Source organism: Notamacropus eugenii, chromosome 1 (genome assembly GCF_028372415.1).
Source record: "Notamacropus eugenii isolate mMacEug1 chromosome 1, mMacEug1.pri_v2, whole genome shotgun sequence".
NCBI classification, from domain to species: domain Eukaryota; kingdom Metazoa; phylum Chordata; class Mammalia; order Diprotodontia; family Macropodidae; genus Notamacropus; species Notamacropus eugenii.
The window spans coordinates 755,576,118-755,597,995 of record NC_092872.1 but is presented as its reverse complement, the minus strand read 5'-3'; the positions used below and the strand labels follow the sequence as shown (position 1 = coordinate 755,597,995).

The window sequence follows — 21,878 nt, the reverse complement described above, 5'->3', positions numbered from 1 at the left end:
GGAAGAGTCAGGCTTTGATGGGATGGGACTTTGGACTGGATCTTCAACTCCTAGCCGAGAGCTTGCCACAGAGGAGGAACCTAAGAAATAATGATTGACGGATAGATTGATTGTGACCACAAGTCCACTTCTCTGAGTCAATGTATGCCCCGATCATGTTTGAGGCAAATCCTCACAGCCCCTCTCAACTCTGACCCAAAAGACTTGGACGTCAGACAGTGAGCAGCAGGGGCATAAGGGGAGTATGAGAATGTTTGTCTCCAAAGATAAGCTCATGTCTTCATTCATCAAACACCCTTTTACCTGTCGGGCCCCACAAAAGGGTCCAGGCACAGCAAGAGACCCCAGATGGGGACGGGGTGGAGCTTAGCTGATTCCTCTCTGTGACCACAGATGAGTCACTTCCCAGATGGAGTGGATGCTGCCCCAAGTCAGGGCCTGGATTAGGTAGGCCTCTGCCATTCACTTGTCTCTGATCTCCAGGGAAGCATCTTCCCTCGTGCAACCAAAATTGACTCGTTTATAAAACTGGGTCAGCCCCACTTTCTGGACCTGTGCTCTGTCCATGTCTAGTCAGGTCAATATACATTTATTAAGCCCCTACTATGTGCCAGGCACTACACTAAAGGCTAGGGATACAAAAAAGGGCAAAAGATAGTTCCTGCCCTTAAGGAGCTTACAATCTAATAAGGGGGAGAAAACATGGAAACAGCTATGTCCAAACAAGCTAAGTATAGGATAAACCAGAGATAATGGAGAGGGAAGGCTAGAATTAAGGGGGACCAGGAAAGATTTCATTAAAAGCTGGGGTGTTAGGAATTCAAAGGAAGCCAGAAGGCAGAAATGAGGAAGGAGAGCATTCCAGGCATGGAGCATAGACCATGACAAAGGCTCAGAAGTGGTATCTGGAATGTCTAGTGCAGAAATAGCATGAGGGCCAGTGGCCCTGAGTGGCAGAGTATGTTGGGGTGAATTAAGGAGTCAGAATACTAGATAAATATGGAGGGGGGCCAAGAGGGAAAGGGCTTTTCTTTGCTTCTCCACCCTGATTTGGAAGAGACAGCTTTCTAATGATGGGTCATTGGTAGGTCACTGCTTCCCATTACCAATTCAGCCCAAATGAGTCTTGGCCCTTTCTCAATATTAAATCTAACCACAGAGGAGAGTCCCTCTCTGCTTAGAAAGTAAAGAATCAAAATTCCCAAGGCCTTCCCCTTCTGGTGCATGCTTCCCGCCAACCACTACCACCACTTAAAGGGTCTAATGAAGAGATGTGGGGCCAGTTACTCTCTGGGAGAAATTAAAGCCTTTTCCTGGGAGAATAAAAGCTGCAGCTGAGCTTTCCAGAGAGATCCAAGGTTTGCCAGTCTCTCTACAGATAGATCCTCAGTAATACAGTGGCTATCATCCCCATCCTGTAGAAGAGGAACCTGAAACATTAAACAATGAATGATTTGCCCATAGTCACCTGGCTGGTCACTGGTCAGTGGGATTTGAATCCAGGGCCTTTGAACTAAGCCCAGCTCCCTTTTCTCCTTGCTCTGCCCCCCTCCAGAGTGCCTTTGGGCAAACCTTCCATCTCTATCTCATCCAGTTTGGGACTACTGAGGTAAACCAGGGCAGAAGCTGCTAGGTCTGCAACTGGAGTAACCAGGAAATCTCCCCGAGACTCAGTCCTGTAGAGACCAGGGGATTCCCTTGAATTCCCCTCCAGCTGGCATCTGTCCTGAGAACAAGGGCCAGAGCTTTTGTTGTTGAGTTGGAGGATTAGAGTGTTCAAAACTGTCCCAAGCCTAGATGCTGAGCCATAACCCTGAACGAGACCCTGTCCCTAGGAGAGAGCTGGGCTGTAACCAGTGTGAGGGAGCTGGAGCTCTGGTCCAAGTGGCCAACAGTGGGGCTATGTGTTGGGAGGAGGGAGGGAGGGCCAATGTACCTCTTCCCCATAGCAAGCAGATCCAACTATCACCAGAGCTGGCCCCTCTCAGGCCCCTGCTGGCAGTACCATGTGGTGTGTGCTCACTCCCTTCATCCTTATGGTCCCCTTTCTGGGGTTCTCTTCTCCCCACTCCCCCCAACACACACACACAGACACACACACACGCACACACACACACATACACACGCACTCACACATGCACGCATGCACACACACATACACACACATGCATGCACACACATACACATACACACACATACACGCACACGCACACACAACCTCTTGGCCTAGACTAGGGATGGGGAGCCTGCAGCCTGGAGGCCGGGCACTCACCATGGTACCTGCCACATGATAGGCCCTTAATCAGCATTGATTGATTGATTGATTGCTGTAGCCTGTCCATGATTTTCATTAAGAAGGGACTTTGTGGAATTGTTTTACAAACTGTGAGCTCCTCTCTTACCTTTGCCTCACCTGAGATGAGGCCTGGACTTCATTATTTCATTTCCCTCGATTCTGATAAAAATGTTGTTGGGATTTTCCCCCCCTAGAAAATATAGCTCCAGTCCCCATGGTCTTACGCAGTGGATGTAGAAACACTACCTGACCCCCTCTGCCCCAGTGACCAGGGTCTATCAAAGATAATCAGGCATTGGGTTTGTGCAAAATGGACTCTCCCAACATTTCCTGTGGTCCTGTTTTCCTGGGACTTGGATTGGGAGGACAGAATGTGGGCATCAGGACCTGGGATTTGGGAGGCAGGTGGCCACAGTGGTCAGCCTGGCAGTGTGAGGTAGGACCAGCAGAACAGTGCCCTGGGCTGGATGACATTGTCAAACACTTCCTGACAGACAACCAGACAATGGAACTTTGTAGAGCTAATTGTTGCCAGAGATTTCATAGGACAAGGAGGGTGTCTCTGAAGGCCACAGTTAGGTGAGATCAGAGGTCAGAGAATGTCAAGGTGAGTGAGGGGAGAAGGGAGGGGAGTCTTTGAATGCAGAAAGTCAGCATATGACGGAGCTATGTGCCTTAGTTCATGTAGTTGAGCCTTCTCTTTGTGTGCATGGAACCAATGAGACCCAGAGAAGGGACCCAAGGAAACCAAGATCCCCCAGCCAGTAGTATAAACTTTTATCTCTGTAAGAATGAGGCTCCTTCCCACCCAGTCAGCCTTGGTGGCTCTCACTTCTTCTCACATGTTTGAAATGGGTGGAGAATGGCAAGAGAAAAACTCTTGTGTGACTAATGAGCAAAGATTTTGCCAACTGGAGAGTGGGAAACACTCTGGTTTAATTCCTCCCAGACCCTCTGAATAGAGGGTTCTGTTCTCCCATGGTACCTTTCCTAGCCCTCTGCTAACAGACCTTGCTTCTTGTCCAGTATCTGTCACTTTCAGCTTGGGTGGGACACTGGGCCAGCCCCTTCCCCTCTCTAAAATGAAGAGTTTGGGATCCTATAGCCCCATCCAGCTCTGGACCCTGAAGCCCCATGGAAAGAAGTGTAGGGGATCCTTTGCCCTTTGGAAATGTTACAGGTTTTCTTCCTCCCTTCCCTGAGCCTTTCCATCAGTACCATGGACATGTCCTAATTTAGGGATGCTTAGAATCTGGCTGAAGAGCTGAGGTCCATCTGGCAGCAGTGAGGCCTCTCTGCCCAGCAGAATCCCTCTCTAGGGGAAACCATGTTGAATGAGCAAACATCTCCCAGCTGATCTGTGAGTTTTCAATGTCTCTGCCACAGGAAACTCAGAGTGGAGCATGGTGTCCTTAAATCTATCATGGACTCAAATGCAGACACTCTGGAGACTGTCTGAAGACAGAGTGGTATAATGGTTAGAGCATGGGATCTGGGGCCAGATCCAATGCCCATCCCCTAACCCTCATTGGCTGTGTGATCATTGCTATATTCCCTCAGCCTCAGGTTTCTCCTCTGAAAACAGGGTGATGATGCTTATACTACCTACCTCCCAGGGCTTTGGTGAACAATAAAAAAAGTTATAGTTCTTAAGTCACTATGGGAACATGAGCTAGGACTCTGAGGTCATGGATCTGGAGCAGACAGCAAACTGCCTTCATTTTACAGATGAAATAGTTGAGGGCCAGAGAGGGTGGGGGTTTCTCCAAGGCCTTTGTTGTTCATTTCAATTCAGTTCATTTCAGTCATGTACAACTTTGTGACTCCATTTGGGATTTTCTTGGCAAAGGTATTGAAGGGGTTTGCCATTTCCTTCTCCAGCTCATTTTACAGATGAGGAAACTGAGGCAAAGAGGATGAAGTGACTTGCTCAGAGTCACACAGCTAGTGTCTGAGGCTGGATTTGAACCAAGGTCTTCCTGACTCCAGCCACTCCAGGCTCTGTCCACTGTGCCATCTAGCTGTTCTTGTTCAAGGTCACATGTAGCAGAGACAGGTTTCAGGGGTGTTCTGGCCTCAAACAAGCTACCCAACTTTAAAATCATGATCGTGCTTTTAGGCTGGCCCACTTCGTAATAAATCCCTTGGCCATGGCATCCATATCATGAGACAAAGCAGGAGGAGTCTTTTGGACCCTCATGACTATCATTGGCATTAGTGGCTGCATGATTTTGTAGGGGTGAGAACTGCAGATAAGGAGGCCTAAAATCCCATGACATAAGTCAACTGTGTATGTACTGCCTTTGGACTTCAGTTTGTTTTTTTAAAAAATATATATTTTATCCATAGATCAATTCCAGGGCCAAGGCTTTAAACCAGTTCTTCATTGATTCCGTTGCTACTTTAGACTCTGAGAATACAGATCAACTTCCTGCCTCAAGTTTATTTTCCAAATCAGCCACAAATCCAAAGACTAGTCTCCCCAAACAACTCTCCATCTCCTTTCAAGAATAAAACTCTTTCCAGGAACTGATGAGAGAATATTTTAAAGCCCTTAGCACAGAACCTCACACATAGTAGGTGTTTAATAAGTATTTATTCCCTCCTTTCCTCCTCCTCCATTTCCACAGACAGTTCTTTCAGACAGCCTTTCATTTTCCTAAGACTACAACCCTATTTCAATTTCTTTGATGACTGAGCCAAGGGACAGGGACATAAATGTTTTGTGGGGACCCTTCATTCCAGAATGTCCATATGAAGGAGGTAGAGCCTCAGGAGGAGTAGAAGGAGTTAGTACTAATGATTATGACTGCACTGGTGATGATGAAGGTGTGATGGTGATAGTGACTAGTATACACACACACACACACACACACACACACACACACACACACACACACAGAGTACCTTACCATACCAGAAAGCAGGAAAGCCTAGCGCCAAGAGCTCTCAACTTAGAGGCAGAAGATGTAGATTCAAAACCTGATTCTTCCCCTTAACTGCTGTGAGATTGCTAAAAAGTCATGCCCCCTCTGGATCTCATTTTCCTTACTAGTAAGTTGAGGGGATTGGGCTAATTGATGCCTAAGATCCCCTCCAGCTCAAGGTCTATGAACATCCTTTTCTGACGATTCCAGCCTGTATCAGATTGACTGAGTCAGAGACTTTACAAACTGCCCTCTTGTAACACGCACATATCTGGCCGTCTGCTTCAGCGAGAGGAGAGTCTGGGGCACTGATGAGGCCACCTTCTAGATCTACTTTAGCTGGTTATTCCAACTCTCAGAATAGTTGTCTTAGCCCAGTTATTTACATCCTTTGTCTCACTTAAGCTTCACAACAACCAATCAAGGCCAGTAATGACATTAACTGTCATTTCTAATGGACCAATGGGTACCATGTGCGAAGCTCTATCTATAGAATCTTTCTTGAGCCTGGCAATAGCCCCAGGAGGTGGGTACCATGGCTCTGAACATATCCATTCCACAGAGGAGGAGGAGGAGGCCCAGAGAAGTTGCCATAACTTGACTATAGTCACACAGTTTCATTTGGTGGGATAAGAATGCTCCAAGACCAGCACTCCATACGCTGAGGCACACTGCCTCTGAATGTGTGACTCCCTGAAAGTCAGAGGGTCAGTCACTCAATTAAAAAGCATTTGTTAACCACTTTCTGTGGGACAGACATTATATTAGGCACTGGAGTCACAAATTCAAAGAGGAAAATAATTGCAAGGTTACATTTTAATTGTGGAGAAAAGAATACTCTGTAATTAAGCGTATATAGGACAAGTAAAGAGAGAATAAATAGAAATACGAGATTAAATATGAGGTCATTTGTGAGGGAAGATGCTAACTGTTGAGGGATCAGGAAGCCTTTAGAAGGGAGGGCTTAAAGAAATCTGTAATTGTAAGAGGTGAATGTGAGGAGGGAGGGCATTCCAGGCATGTGGATTGGGAGAGAGTCAGTACCTTGGACAGAGCCATGTCTGCAACTCTCACTTGGATGATCAAAGTGAGAGCAGGGATAAGCTTAGGTATGCTCTAGACCTCAGTGTAGTCATACAGAATGAGAATTACAATACTTTCACTGCCCACCATGCAGGGTGATTGTTTGTAAAGTTTAAGAGAGTATAATTGTGATTACCTTCAAGCCATTCACTCAACAATAGGAATGGAAGCTTCTAGAGGGCAGGGGCTTTTTTTATTTTTTGTTTAAATCTCCTGGTACAGAATGAGTCTTAGAAGTAGTTCTGTGGTGCAATGGTTAGAGCACTGGACCTGAAGTCAGGAAGACTTAAGTTCAAATCTGGCCTCAGACACTTACTAGCCATGTGACTCAGGGCAAGTCACTTTAGCTCTGCCTGCCTCTATTTCCTCAGCTGTAAAATGAGGATAATAATGACACCTACCTCATAAGATCATGAAGATCATATGAGATATTTGTAGCACACCAAGCACGGTGCCTGGAACTACCTAAATGCTTATTCTCCACCTCATCCTCAAGTAAGTCTTCCTGAGGGCCTTACCCAACATTCTGAGAGCCTTGTTTTAGCTCTCTTGCTATTCTGTGGGTACCAATACAAAGTGTGGGATGTGGCAGGTAAGGGGCATATAAGGTTTGGCATAAAGGAGACCTATGTTCAAATCCTATCTCAAACACACATATCTGTCTCAGTTTCCTTGACTGTAAAATGAGAATAATACTAGCTTCTACCTCACAAGTCGTTGTGAGGACCAAATAAGATAATATTTGTAAACCTCTCAGCACAGAACCTAGAATATAATTGGTCCCAGTAAGTTTTAATAGAATAATTAATTAATAGAATAACTAGAAATTAATAGGTATTAAAAATGTTCACTTCCTAATAAAGGCTGCTGATTGATTTTAAATAATAATAATGACAATTGGCTACTATGCCAATGGGAGGCACAGGTATAAATACCAGGTGGCCCATCCATTTTAGATGTGTGCAATCTACACACAGGGAAAGGTAAAGCATCAAATCAGATGCCTTTGACAGGCTACAGCTTCCCCGGCAATAAGTCTGCCCATTGGACAGGGATCTCTCATTTAGAATACCAAGAGCCAAATGAAGGTTTCTGGCTGATCTTGGCCCTCCCAGCCCTCTTTCCCATCCTGTGCCACCATTCCTGCAGAATCAAAAGGGGGCAGCAAAGGACTAAGGGTCACTTACTCCTATTTCTTTCCTTCATGGGTTTCCACAGCCAAAGAATTCCTCATTGAGTGACCAGTCAGCTGGTGATACTGAAGCTGAGCCTCTCTCTAATTAACTCAGCTGCTGATCACAAGCAGACTCAGTCTCTGGCTGAAACAATGCTCCAAGCCTTTCAGGCTTATAGGATGTTCAGAGCTTGTACTTACCTGGCATAGCCTTCATGATCCCAGGGCCATGTCCACAACAGGTGTTGTCAGGATTCAGTAGAGGGATGTTCATATAAAATAAAATCCAATGCCTAAGACTTATGAGTAAAGATGGTGATGATGGTAATAAGGCTTTAAGGCTTGTCAAGTACTCTACAATTTTTTCATTTACAAATAAGATGATGAGGATGCTTATGGAAGGTCAGAAGATGAAGGAAGGAATTCCATAGGAATCAGAAATAGCCTTCCTGAAGGAAGTATCTCTTGTCATGGCTTTGAGGATGGGCCAGATATCAACAGGTAGAGGTGAAGTGCAAGGAGTGCCTGGCATAGGAACCAGCATGGGCAAAGGGACAGAAACAGAACCATTTGGATGTGCACCGGGGAAGCCAAATGGTCCTGTTTGTCTGGAGCCTCAAGTGCTAGGTGGTGAGTAGTAGAGATTAAGCATAGCTAGGTGGCTTTGATAAAGAACCACACCTGGAATCAGGAAGACGTGAGTTCAAATCCACCCTCAAATACTTACTAGCTATATGACTCTAGACAAGTCACTTAACCTTCTCTGCCTCTGTTCCTTCATCTATAAAATGAGCTAGAGAAGAAAATGGCAAACCAGTCCAGTACCTTTGCCACGAAAACCCCCAAAAGGATCGTGAAGAGTCAGACTTGACTGAAATGACTGAATAACAAAGCACCCTCCTGAAACCGCTTTGTAAGCCCTGAAGAGTTCCTGTCTATTCATTCTAGCTGTTGAATAATGACTTTTGGGCTGTGGCAGCCCCAGGGAATCAAGTGCTGCACTTGGAATCAGGAAAACCTGACTGCAAAGCCTGCCTCGACCCTTGGGTGATTGTGGTTCAGTCATTTGCCTGCTCACTTGATCAGGCTTGTCCTCTGTTTAATGGGATATGAGAGCACCTGTAAGTCTGACCTCATGGAGTATTGTCAAAACTTAAAGGAGAGAGGGAGACCACAAAGCACTCTGTTCACCTTAAAACCCTGTAGAAAGATCAATGTTTTTCCAATCCTTGTGTAGCAGTTGGGGCTGCTATAAAATGGTAGAATGGTCATTCTGTGGTGGGTAGGCTGAGATCTTAGGGCCTCAGGCATGTCCTTGAAAGGTCCATGCTCTTCCCATAAAACACCATTCCTCCAAATGGAGAGGATTCTTTGGGGATAGAAACATCCAATTCTGTTCCCAATATTTATTCCAAAAACTTTAACAAATAAGATTTTCACATGGGAAAGAAGAGAATTGGAGAACCACTGAATGTTAGAGCTAGGAAAGCCCTGAAGACCTGGAAGGTCTGAACTGAGAGGAACTTGAGAACATCCAGTCAAGTATTCCAGAGTTTGGAAGGGCCTTAGAACATTGAGTCTATAATGCCAAAGCCAGGAGGAGCTTAAGAACATCAATTCTGGAATGCCAAAACTTGGAGGAGCCTTAGAACATCCACTCTAGAATGTCAGAGTTTGGATACGTCTTAGAACATCCACTGTAGAATACCAGATTCAGGAGAGGCCTTAGAACATAAAACATGGACTGAGGTCTATGAGAACCAAGGGTGTCTTTGGGGCGCAGAATGTCAAAGCTAAGGGTGGCCAAGCAACAGTAGCTTAAACCCTCACCTTACTGAATGCCTTCAGTCCTTCATATGTTCTTCAGGGGTGAATTTCCTTAAAGAAGGAAGTGGGGGTGGGGGGAATGTAATAAAGCTGTAAAAGCAGAAAGGACCTTTCTCCATTTCTTTTTTAGAAGCCTCAAATGTCCCTTAAGGCCAGAGGCCCATGGGGGTCCCCTTTCTGTAGCAGCTAAAGGAACAGTCCAGAGCCTGACTTGGTGAGCCAACAAGTCATAGCCTCCAGCAGCACGATGATGATGGTGATGGGATTTCTGTAGCATCTTCATTAGGCTTTACTCTGTGCATCAAATATTTATTAAGTACCTGCTGTATGCAGTCCTGTTCTAGGCACAAGGACAGACAGCACTCACCCCTGCCCTCACAAGGGCTGTCAGATTCCCCTGAGAGCCCCATCCTTCGTGGGTTTGAATGATGTTTGACCAGATGTGTTGAGCCTTTGAATCACTCTCTTTTCTTTTGCCTTTATAACCATTTGCCTTTTTTATTGCATCCCCCAGGTTTCCTGGAATGGGCAATCTTCTTAAGGTTCTAACCAGGGAAATTGAAAACTACCCACATTTTTTCCTGGATTTTGAAAGTAAGTTCTACAAATGACTAGACACTTGTCCTTTCCCCTGCTTGTCCTTGCAAATGACTGAGAAGGTTTCAGCCTCATGGCCCAGCCTGGCCTCCTCAGGCTTGAGTCTTCCTTGAGAATGGGAGTGATTTTTCCTCATCTGCTTTCAAACAGTTGTGGCCAGCCAGGGGCCCATGGGGCTGGAAATGACCTAATCTTCAGAAGGAATCAACTGGAGCTAGACTAAGGCTTTGAAAATGCTTAAAAATGCATATATTTTAAATAATCTTGAAAATGCAAGGCAACAAAATGAGTAAGGACTAGGGAAATTAGATTAATTGAAGAGAAAAATGTCATGGGAATTGGCGGCAAATACATTCAAGCAGTAAAGCAGGAATCTAATATTAGCCCACTGACCTATTTAGAACACAAAATATAGGCTTTAGAACTTTGATCCTAGAACATCAGGGATTGGAGGGGGCTTAGAACATAAAACATAGATTGTTAGAGATGAGACAGACCTCTGACCTTCCCTCAGGGCCATGGATCCTCCACGCGTCTATGTTCAGTAGAAGCCAGCCATCAGCCGGGGAACATCGTCTTGATGAACAAAATTTAAGTTTCAAGATTGGGGGAGAAAGGAACAGAAAGTTTCACTTTCTGATGTTGGTTTGACTTTTCTTCCATTCCAAGATGCTAATTGTGTATTATCTGATGTGAGATTTTATATGTACATATAATCTTTTCAAACCTTGAAATACTGTACATACATATGTCTGTGCATATATATTTGCACATATATGTTGTTGCTATTTTTAATAATGCTATTATCTTCCTAGTGAATACTCCCATTTCAGTTGTCTAGATAAATTTCTTTTCTCCAAAAAAAATATTTTTCTATTTTATGTAAGATGGTGGATTGTTGGTTGATGCAACATCCAATGGGCCAATATTGAATTCCTGCTTTATTTCTTTATTTGTTTGCAAGTCACTTATGGGACATTTTTTCTCTCTCCAATTAAGTTAGTTTTCCCTGTCCTCATTCGTTTTATTCGCTTTCATTTTCAAAATGATGTAAAATATATACATTATTAAGTTTTTTTAGTTTTAGAAACTATCATGTGTCTCTTCCTGTCATTATTGATTTCTTTACCAATTTTTAACTAATCATGGTCTTGACCTATATTTTATTTCATTCTGAAATTAAAAAAAATAGCCTCATGTTTATTTTTTAAAATATGGATATTGAAACATTCTGAAAAGCACAGTAAGGTGAGGTCCTGGAGTGGGTTCTCTTCCTCTCTACCATGATGTTTCCCATATAATGGTCTTCAAGGCATGCCCAAGCAGCCCTCTTTGTGGATATCTTAAATCTGCCAGATACAAACACAAACCCACATTTATATATGTACCAGGGTCTGGAACATGTGCAGAGCACTTGGGATTTTGTCTCTCCATGTGGATATCCTAGGAAGCCTGCTTCTGGGAAAAATACAGTGACATGTAAGGGAAGGGGTTTGGAGAGACAAACTGGGTAGGCTTAGACATTCTGTAACTATTTCTGGTCAGCTAACCACATATTGGTTGGATGCAGGGGCACCCAAAGAGATATGCTAGCTTTAACTATGGCTGTCTCTGCCTCATTGATTCTGAGGGATTTTGATGACTGTTCATTCATGGTGGCTGGTTAAGGGAGTGAAGCTGCTGACCTTGGGAGTGTCAAGGGGCCAGGATAACTAACCACAGGAATCTGGGAGTGAGAGACTGACCAAGTGATTACAGCCAGCCTAGCACTGATGCCCTGAGGAGAAAGGAATGATCTTCTTGAGGCATCTTTTAGCAAAAGCTGAAACAGCACTCATCCAGCAGAGATACTGGCTTTGGATGTCAATTTGGTGAGACTATTGTTATGTAGAAAGTGAACTAAGTGGTAAGCCTACTTCCGCAGAGGCTGAGTTGATATATGACAGAGTATCGTATACCCTGGAAGTAATGAGGGAAAGTGTTTTTATGTCCTTGGATCTAGGGTGCTAGTTACTGGCCCCTGAACAAAAAAAGGGAACATGCTGGTGGGGACTTGATCCAATGAGTTATCATAGGAAAAGCCCTTTGTAAATTGTAAAGTGCTGTGTAAATGCTACTTAGCTAGCTACTTTAGTGGTTGGTGGTGGTGATGGTGGTGACAGTAATAGTGGTAATGGTGGTGGTAGTACTTATCTTGACCTTACTGAACCTGTAATCAAGTGTTCCCTTGCGAAGCACTGCCACACACCAATATGAGGCAGCATCTTTTCTGCCATTTGCAGTCCAAGAGAGACTTATCCAGGGTCCCACAGTAGCATATGTCCAAAGCAGAGCTTGAATTTAGGTCTTCCTGACTCTGAAGCCAGCTTCTTGTCCACTGCACAGTGCTATCTCTGTCTGCACAAAGTAAAACAAAATATTTTAGAGGCAAGGGCACGAAGAGCTTTGGGACTTTTAAATGTAACATCATAAAGGTGTTTCAATGGGGGTATCATTTTTCCCTCTTTCATGCATACCAGGTGAGCAGCATCTAAAAATGGCTGTCAATGACTCCAGTATTTTTAGATTTATAAATCTCATCCCTCACAACCACCCTGTTGATGTTTTGTTTGTCTGTTCTCGAAGAGGACCGTGACATCAAGATGGTGCCAGGACTTGCAGTTGACTGATTTCAGTGAGGGAGGGCTGTGTAAGGTCACCAGCCTCACGTTCTCCTCCAGAGCTGTCTGGGTCCAGTGGCTTGATATTCATCAGGATGACTGGAGATGGTCCCGGATACAATGGGAGACCCTGACCCTTTTGGGCTAAGGCCTCTTCAGGTTCTCACTTTGAGTGAGGTAATGCCCCTTCAGTGAATAGACCTCTATAAGAAGTGAGTCAAGGGAAGCCCCCTTTAATTAAAGAAAATCAAACTGAGAGGGGAAGACCCTCAGGGTTGCTGGTGAAAAGAGAAATAATATTGACATTCACTCTGAGCCAGGAGGGCCCAAAAAATAACCATTAAGTGGAGCTTGGGCAGGGACTTATTGTCCAATCTGTGAGCTCCAGAGGGAAATGGATTTAAGGTTTGGTAATAGGAAGGAAGGAACGAAGGAAGGAAGGAAGGAAGGAAGGAAGGAAGGAAGGAAGGAAGGAAGGAAGGAAGGGAGGGAGGGAAGGAGGGAGGAAGGAATCAGCCAATCTAGCCAGTAAACCCCAAGTTAATTGGCCAGTTTTCAGTCATCAACATTTACCTTTCTTTGCAGAGGAGAGGAAGAGGGAGAGAGAGAGCTGAATTATCCCTATTTAAAAGAGAAGGAAAGGACGATGAGAGAAGGGGAATTGACTCACTCAGAGTCACACAACTAACAGACTTAAGTCTTGGACTCAGACCTTTTGAGCCTAAACAGAGAGTTCTTTCCTCCACACTAGACTCGCTCATGTTTTTATTAAAAAGAATTAAAACCAAGTCCATATGAACATAACTATAACATGCTTGATACAGAGGTATCTAAATTTTATCACCTTATAAATCTGATTTCTGAATAGAAGAGGATTTGGCTTCAGAAGAACTCTAGAGCTATTCCCCTCAATTTAAAAGAGCAAAATTAGCCTGATTGAGAAAGGGATTTGCTCAATAGCAAATATGAGGAATTGGGAAGCCCTGGGTTCAAGTCCCTCATCTGACACTTACAACCTGTCTCAGTTTCCTCTTCTGTAAATTGAGGGTCCTCCTTTTCATTCTGACTCCATGACTGATGACTTGTGATCCTCTAATTCCCAACTTTAACTACACCAAGCTGACTAGTTCAGCTTCAGCTCTGATGCATTATTGGTTTGTCACCAAGGCCAGGACTGTCAAGTTGAATCGATGCCCCCCCCCCAACCTAAAAGACTTGTTTGAGCCAGTACTTTAGCAAGGGGTGGGGGGAGTCTGGAAGGTGAGGAAAGCCCCAACTTTAGCTTTTGGGCAGTGGAAATTGCCTTTCCCTGAGGGACGCTAGCAAGCAAGATGAAAGAAAAGCTGGAAGAATTCATGAAAGAGCCCCTCTCCCCGACCGCCCACTCACTGGGCCCAGTCAGTGTTTCGGGAAGGGCCAAGGGTAAGGAGAACACTTAAATGTATTTGGCACCTTGGACTTTTGTTTTTCAAAGAGCAAAGTATGTCACACGCTCTTTTTGAAGTCCATGAGGAAATATAATTGAGCTGAGTTGAAGGAGTATAATTGAACGAGGGGAAAGCATTTCAGAGTCAAGTCCTCTGTGTTAGCCCAAGGGTTCAACAGTATGGAATGAGCTCCCCTCCCCCTCCTCTTGTCGTCTGACCTTGGGGAGGAAGGCTCCACTTTCCACTAATGACCCACAGGTTTGAGGCCATTGGGGTGTTTAAATTCTGCCATTTTGTTCTCGGGTACCTTGTGTTAGAATCTGGAGAAGACTGGGAGAGTCTCTCCACTGTTCCATCATAGGGTGTGCTCTAGAAGGCTCCCCAGGGGAGTACACATCCACTCTGGCCACCAAATCGAATTCAATGAGCCCCAGGTGAAGGGGCTAGAATGAAAAGGGGCAAAAAAGCAGCCTATCCCTGGCCCAGGGAGGTTTTATTCTACCACCATAGACTCAGAAAAGTGAATAAAAATACATACAAAGCTACGTCAGCCAAGGTGGGGGTGAGTCCAACAACTTAAGGGACCATGTAAGTCCCAGTGGGATGTGGTGCTGGAGCTGTGATTTAAAAGAAGCCAGTGACTCTAAGAGGCTGAGGTGAAAAGGGGTGGAATTCCAGGCATGGCAAATAAGTGGTAGAAAGAAGGGACAGCAAGCCCAACAGTGTGTTGGCCATGGAGTGTTCAGGGAGGGATAATGTGCAGTCTCCCTGGGAAGATAAAGTTGCATGCCAGACTCAAGAGCGTCTATTTGAACCTGTGGCCATAGCCACAGATGCTTCTTCAGCAGGAGATAGATGTGGTCAGACCGGCAGCTGAGTGAAGGCTGGACTGAAGGGAGAGGTTGGGATTGGAGGACCAATGAGGATACCCTTGAAGCAGACCAGAAAAGAAGTGTTGGAGGTCTTAACCAGGACAGGGGTCATTGGGAGCCAGAGAAAGTTGGGTTGGGGAAGAGATGATGGAGAATTGAGGATATCCACCAAATACAAGGCACCTGGCTTGGTGCTGCTGATACGAAGGCCCACCTCTCAAGGGGCTTCTTCTGTCTATCACTGCACTTGGGGCAGGGGCATAGGGCAAGGGGAGACCATACTAACCAGTAAGGGGATTGAGAAAGACTGGAGGATGAGGCACTAAGTTGGTCCTTGAAAGTCAGTCAGCATGGTGCAGTGGCTAGAACACTGAATTTGGAATCAGGAAGACCTGGGTTCATCACTTGACTTGTCTGCTTCGGCTTTCTCGTTATAAAATAACGGGATGGGACTTGATCATCTCTAAGGTTTCTTCCATCTCTAAAAGCTCTGATCCCATGGGAAAAAAGCAGGCACTCGAAGAGGTGAAAATGTGGAGGGACTACATCCAAGGGGAGGGGGGCTGCTTGTGCAAAAACACAGAGGTGGAAGTAGACATGAGAGTCTGGGAAACAGCACATCAGCCTGTCTGGCTAGAAGGCCGGATGTGAAGGGGAATAACTTGGGATGAGTCTGGAAAAGATGGTGGAAGGTGGTGGTGACGCACTAAAGCACCTGTAGGTTAGGTCTTTTCCTCATAAACTAAACGCTCCTTGAGGTCAGGTTTTGGTTTTGTGTATCTATAGTGTCTTGTTTTTAGTAGAGGTTTAACTAATGACTGTGGGATCAATTGAATTGAATGGAAGTCACAGGTTTTGAGTGGGAAAGAGAAGAAGGGGCAGTGAGCTTGGCTGCTGGGTGGGGGATGCATCGGAGGAGAGACAATGGAAACAGAAGGTGCTCTTCCCCATTTCTAGCTCCCAAAATGTCATTGGCCTAAAGGTAGGGAGGTCTAAGTATGAGCTTCCTCAGAATCCAGACTGCTGGCTCCTCATTACAGAAGGCTGAGGCTCTGGGGTGAGGGGTGATGGATGGTCCTGTGGAAATAAATGCATCAGCTAAGTCAAACGCGTGCTTTCCAACTTATCTCTCCATTCTGATGCCCTACCCCCTTTCTCTGAGCTGTTAATGCCTTCCTATAAATCGTTACCACTTTACATCTTCAAATGTTAATAATAGATCACAATTTATGTCCCTCAGTTTATCCCAAGGAAGAACAAAAAATAAAAAAAAAAGAACCACTGTGATTGATGAAGCCAGGAAGGCTTTGCTGTGTGTCTCTTTTTTCATTTGGCCCAATGGTGTTTGTGCAGTGGCCCCCAGGGCCCTGAGCGAGTCATAGATTGTGGTGCCAAAGCCAGCCTGTCCAGGAGGGCTGGAGACACCTCAGAATAAATGGTACCTTGCATACTGCCTGTGATCTTTGGCATTTAAAAAAAAGTCTTCTCTCAAACTGTGCAGCTGGTTCAGCAAATTTCCAGGGATGGATTCTCTGCTCTCATGGTTGGTTTAGAGGCCAAATAAGGCTTTGGCTGGTCTAGGATCCTAAGGAGGCACTCTTTGGGAAAGATCACCCTCTTGGAGGCCCCTGCTTGTAGTCAGGCATCTGATCTCTCCGACAAAAGCATTCCTGGTTAGCCAAGCCCGGTGCTACCTTTCCTCAGCTCTGTTGACAGGGGGAATGGAATGCTTGTCATTCTACCTGGAATGAAAGGGCTCCATTCCCCAATAAAAGGGGCCAGCTGGAACATGAAATTGGACTCTTATCGACATGTCGACAGTCGATATTCAGCATCACTTGGGGGCAAAATTCTCCCAAATGAGGCCCAATCCTTTTGATGAAAACCTCCCTCGATCTGGTCTGAGTCTCCTTCCTTGACAAATCTCGCATGTGTTGGATTCCAAACACTGGGCACTTTGAATCTAGCAAGCAGATGTATGTCAGGAAGGTCAGAGGGCATGGAGTGTGCTGTAATACACTCAGCTTTCTTGGGTCCAGAACAGGTGTGTAAATCATCCCCTATGTCAGGGACTGCATGAGCTGCTTCCTCAGGCTATGGAAAGTATTGGTTTCTGAAATTGCTTGTGTAAATCACAGGGACTTTAAGCGCTTTCTTGTTAAGACAGCAAATTTTCCTGGCTTATGTAACCATCTTTGGGAATGATACGGAAATTATTGGAAATCATTGTAGTTGTAGAAAGTCGTCATTAGATGGAATCTGGAGAGAGGCAACTGCCAGAAGAAATACAGGACAACAAATTAGGGAGCAGATACTAGATTGGTCTCCAAAGGACCTGGATTCAAATTCTAATGCTGTGTGCCACTGGCCATGTCCTTAATCTATCCTCAGATATAGCTAACATTCTGCTGAGTCTCTGTTTTGCTGGTTCATGAGTGCTGGGGCCAAGTGGATCTGAAAAAGCTTGACTACCTTACCATGTTGCAAAAATGGCAGCCCCTATCCACTGCTCTGAGTTCTGTCAAACAGAAAAGTCAAAGCCCTTCTCCAGTTGATGGACTTTCAAAAATGTGAGACAGCCAAAACATCCCCATCCCTTTGTTTCCTCTTCTCCAAGCTAAGTATCCCCAGTCCTTTAGTTTGTTATCATATCACATGATCTCAAGGCCCTTTTTGAAAAGCCCTACTTTACTTCCTCTGGACCGCTTCCAGTTTATAAATGTCCTGCTTTAAACAACGGCACCCAGAGCTTTTACTCTTACTCTAGACAAGATCTGAGGAGATCAGCTAACAGTGGATCCATACCCTCCTTATTCTGGGGATCCTTGCCTGCAGTAATACAACAACAAAATTACATTCATTTTTTTGACTCTTCATGAGGTTTGCCATCCACTGAAATCTTTTTTTCAAAGCTACTGCTTTCTAACAGATGTCTCCCCCATCTTGGAGTGGTGAGGATGATTTTTTACACGAGTATAAGACTAGAAGTTTATCTCTGGTGAATTTCACCTTGGATTCACCCCAATATTCCAGACCATCAAGATCCTTTGGGATCCACACTCTGTCATCCAGTGTGTTAGCCAGCCTTCCCTGCTGGTTTTCACAAGTCACTAAGAAAAAATGTTAAACAGCCCAGGACCAAACAGAGATGTCTGGGTTACTCCATTAGCGATTCCCTACCATGTTAACTCTAACCATTTGCAATCAGTCTGACTCTTCCACTAAGGTTTAACGCTATCTGATGATATTACTGTTGAACCCTTTCCCTTTATCCATAAGAAACTTATGCAAACTATGGTGAAAACTTTGTTAAAACCTAGGTTAGCGCCACCCACAGCATTCCCCCATCTGCTATGTTATTCATCCCCTCTATAAAGAAAATAAGCTTAGTCTGGCAAGATCCAAACCAGCTTTGTAATAGCCTCTTTCCTTTCACACTGTTGGCCAACTGTCTCTTCGATGATCCATTCTAGAATTCCCCATGAAATTTTAGAAATTTAGAAATTGGTCCAAGGTAGCAGACCTTGTTCTTCCTTTTTTGAAAACAAGAAAAATATTTGCCCCTTTTCCATCTTGGGGCATCTCTTTCAAATGTCATTGAAGATGGCTCTGTAATCAAATCTTCCAATTCTCTTGCCCTTGCACAATTAGATCACAAACTCCTAGTGCTTTGGGGAACTAAATCTGTTCCCTTCTTTGCATCTCTAGCATTGAGCCCCTTCCCTCACCTGCTCCTACTTGCCGCCACTGAATGCAGCTGGAGGAAATCACAAAACTTTTGTGGTTGGTCCCACCACAGATTTGTGGCACATCCTCTCCACTGGACCGTCACCATTACTAGGCAATCCTTTCACCTCTCCCCAAGTGATTCACTGCCCCATTCACAACCCATCATCATGCCTCCTCAGACCTCCCACAGTCTATACTGCCTCTCCTGCTGTCTCCTCATTTAAGAAACTTGCTTCATAGTTCACTGAAAACATCATAACCATTCACTGGAAGCTTGACCTTCTCTCTCCTCCATGTCGTACGTAACTCACAGGCCTTTGGTATCCCAAGCCTTTCAGAACCTTCCGCTCCCTGCAGCTTTTTAGACTTTTTACACCTTACACACACACACTCACACACACACATACTTGCATATACTCACACACACATATACATACTCACACACACTCACACACACATACACACATACTCACACACACATTCACACACACACTCACACATACTCACACACACACTCACACTCACACACATACACTCTCACACTCACACACATACTCACACACACTCGTACACACTCACACACACTGACAGACACACATTCACACACACACACACACTCACACACACATACACACTCACACACATACTCACACATACTCACACACACTCACACACACATATGCCCTCACACTCACACACTCACATACACACACACATACTCACACACACTCACACACACACACAGACACACACTCTCACACTCACACACACATTCACAGATGCACACACTACCATCCAATGACACAAGCCTGCTTCCCGTTATTGCTCTCATGGGACATGCCTTCTCCAGACTCTGGGTATTTTCCCCGTCTATTCCCCAGGATTGAGATTGTTTCCTTCCATTTCTCCACCTCTTGGTTTCATTGATTTTCTTCAAGTTCCAACTAAACGCCATCTCTCCAGGAAGGCGTTCCCAGTCCCCACCCCCCGCCCCCCATTCTAGCACCTTCCCTTCAGTGATCATCTCCAGTTCATCCTCTCTACCACTGGTTTGTATGTCGTTGTTTGCATTTTTTCTTCCCCATTACACAGACTATAAGCTCGTGAGAGCCGCCGCTGCTCTTGAGTTAAACAAATATGTATTGACTGACAATCTTTTGCCTTTCTTGTTGTCCCCATTAGCTACAACAGTCCCTGGCACATAGTGGGTGCTTTAAAATACTTATCGATCGACCACTTTTAGTAACTGGAGCAAGTCTGGGTCTGTGGTATGATCTAGGTTGGGCGCTTCACAAATGGCAAGTCTATCCATTTGGTGCAATTCAAAACCCCTGTAATGTGTTATCTATAACCATAGAGTCTTGTTTTTGTCTTTCTGTACCCTGCTCCTAGAGATCATCTGGGACATGTGGGCTCTTGGCAAATGTTTATTGAGTAATCAGAAGGTTGCCTGAGGGGGTTCACTAGCTTGCCCATGATCACAAAGTTGGTGTATATCGGAGGCAGAAAGTTAGTCTCAATCGAAGCCTCATACATAGTAGACACTCAGTCAATGATTCTGGAATTTAACTAAGTCTACCCCCTATTAAACTATATACTCCTGGAAAGAGACATGCAGAGGGCCATGTACACAGTAAGTGTTTAAGTAAAGAAGGTTTGTAGACTTGAATTGAAAATTTCCTATTTCTGGACCAATTTCTGGTCCTTGTGGTTTGAAAGGCAAAATCCAGAAGCAAGAGAAGTCATTGTTCTCACCCTGAAGATATTGGCTTAAGGGGAACTGAAAGAATTTTCCTTGTGTGTGAAGCTGACTCCATGTGTGTCTGTGTGTCTGTCCTGTTTTCCACGTTGCTTAGATGCTCAGCCTACAGAGGGTGAAAGGGAAATCTGGAACCAGGTCAGTGCCGTCCTTCAGGATTCAGAGAGTATTCTCACAGACCTGCAGGCTTACAAAGGCGCCGGCCAGGAGATTCGTGATGTGAGTAAACCAAGCCAATGATAATATTGTCCTGACAACGGCAGAAGGGGAACTGGGGGGGAGGGGGTTGGAGAGGGAGGGAATGAAGTCATCACTGCAGTATTTCCTAGAATCCTGGAAAGAACAGGGGGTGTAATGTGCATTTAAGCCAATGTATGAATGGTCCCCTTTATTTTAGGAAATTCATCCAACCAGACATTGAATCCACCCCTTACCCGACATCCAGACATGCACACTCGGGTTCAACATCCGCCTTTCACATAATGATTTAGTGTTCTAGCTTTCGCTTGCATAGTCATTAACCAGTCTACTCTGTAGGAAAGCAAACATGTGATGATAAGGCTAGTTTCTAGCAACTCCTTCCCATTCTAGTCACTGCCACTGGTATTGCCAACCCCACATTATGGATGGGGGTGATGCTGATTCTGTCCAGGTTGTTCCCCTTCAGATCATCCCAGGATCATAGATTTAAAGCTGGAAAAGAACTTAAGTGTCAGCTGGTCCAATCTCCCTATTTTATGGATGATTAAACTGAGACCAGATATCACCCAGGCATTGAGCAGCAGAGCGAGGATTCCAGTCAAGGACTTCTAAACACAAATCTACCATTGCCACCCCTTACTTCCTCCAGCCCATCCTCCTCCTATCCCATTAGATATAAAATAAAGGTAGTCTTCTCAGGTTGGTGTTCAGGACAACCAGCACAACCTCCTTGGCAGCCTTCCTTCTGATCACTCCTCTTCCTCTGTTCTGTGTCCCAGCCAAAGTGACCTTGCTTGGTATTCCCCAAACTCAGCCTTCCATCTCCAGCCTCTACATTGGCACAGGCTGCCCCCTATTCCAAGAGTGTGCCCTCCCTTCCCCTTGCATCCCAGGGTTGTTCTGTCCGTTCAAAGATGACTCTTTAGGTATCAACTCCTCCAGGAAATTCCTTCGATTTCCTCATTTGGGAGTGATTGTTCCCTTCTGAAATAATATTAGATTTATTTTGGTGTGTACATGCTGCCCCCTCCTAGGAAGTTCACTGTGTGCAGGGACCTCTTGTTCTTGGCTTTGGATCCTTAGCACTCAGCACAGTGCCTGGCAGAGAATTCATTCATTCATTCATTCATTCATTCATTCATTCATTGAACAAGCATTCATAGCACAGTGCCTGGTATATAGTAGGCACTTAATAAATGGGTCGATGGTCCATCTGTCATGTACCAGGCACTGCTGAGTGCAGAGGACACAGGCACAAAGATATAATGGCCCCTGCCTCAAGCAGTTAGCATTCTCTTGGGGGAACTGCCCTGTATGTCCATGAGG

At 45.0% G+C, this 21,878-nt stretch overlaps 1 protein-coding gene across 2 annotated transcripts in view; it reads left to right on the top strand.

The window, feature by feature from the left end:
- The window catches only part of CYRIA (CYFIP related Rac1 interactor A), a 54,650-nt gene that overhangs the window by 15,126 nt on the left and 17,646 nt on the right, over nucleotides 1-21,878 (top strand). For both annotated transcript variants that reach the window (XM_072643211.1, XM_072643288.1), the window contains 2 exons: nucleotides 9,822-9,901; nucleotides 20,449-20,570. In XM_072643211.1, the coding sequence (XP_072499312.1) occupies nucleotides 9,832-9,901; nucleotides 20,449-20,570 (192 nt within the window). In that variant the 5' untranslated portion in view covers nucleotides 9,822-9,831. The remainder of the gene's footprint in view (nucleotides 1-9,821; nucleotides 9,902-20,448; nucleotides 20,571-21,878) is intronic.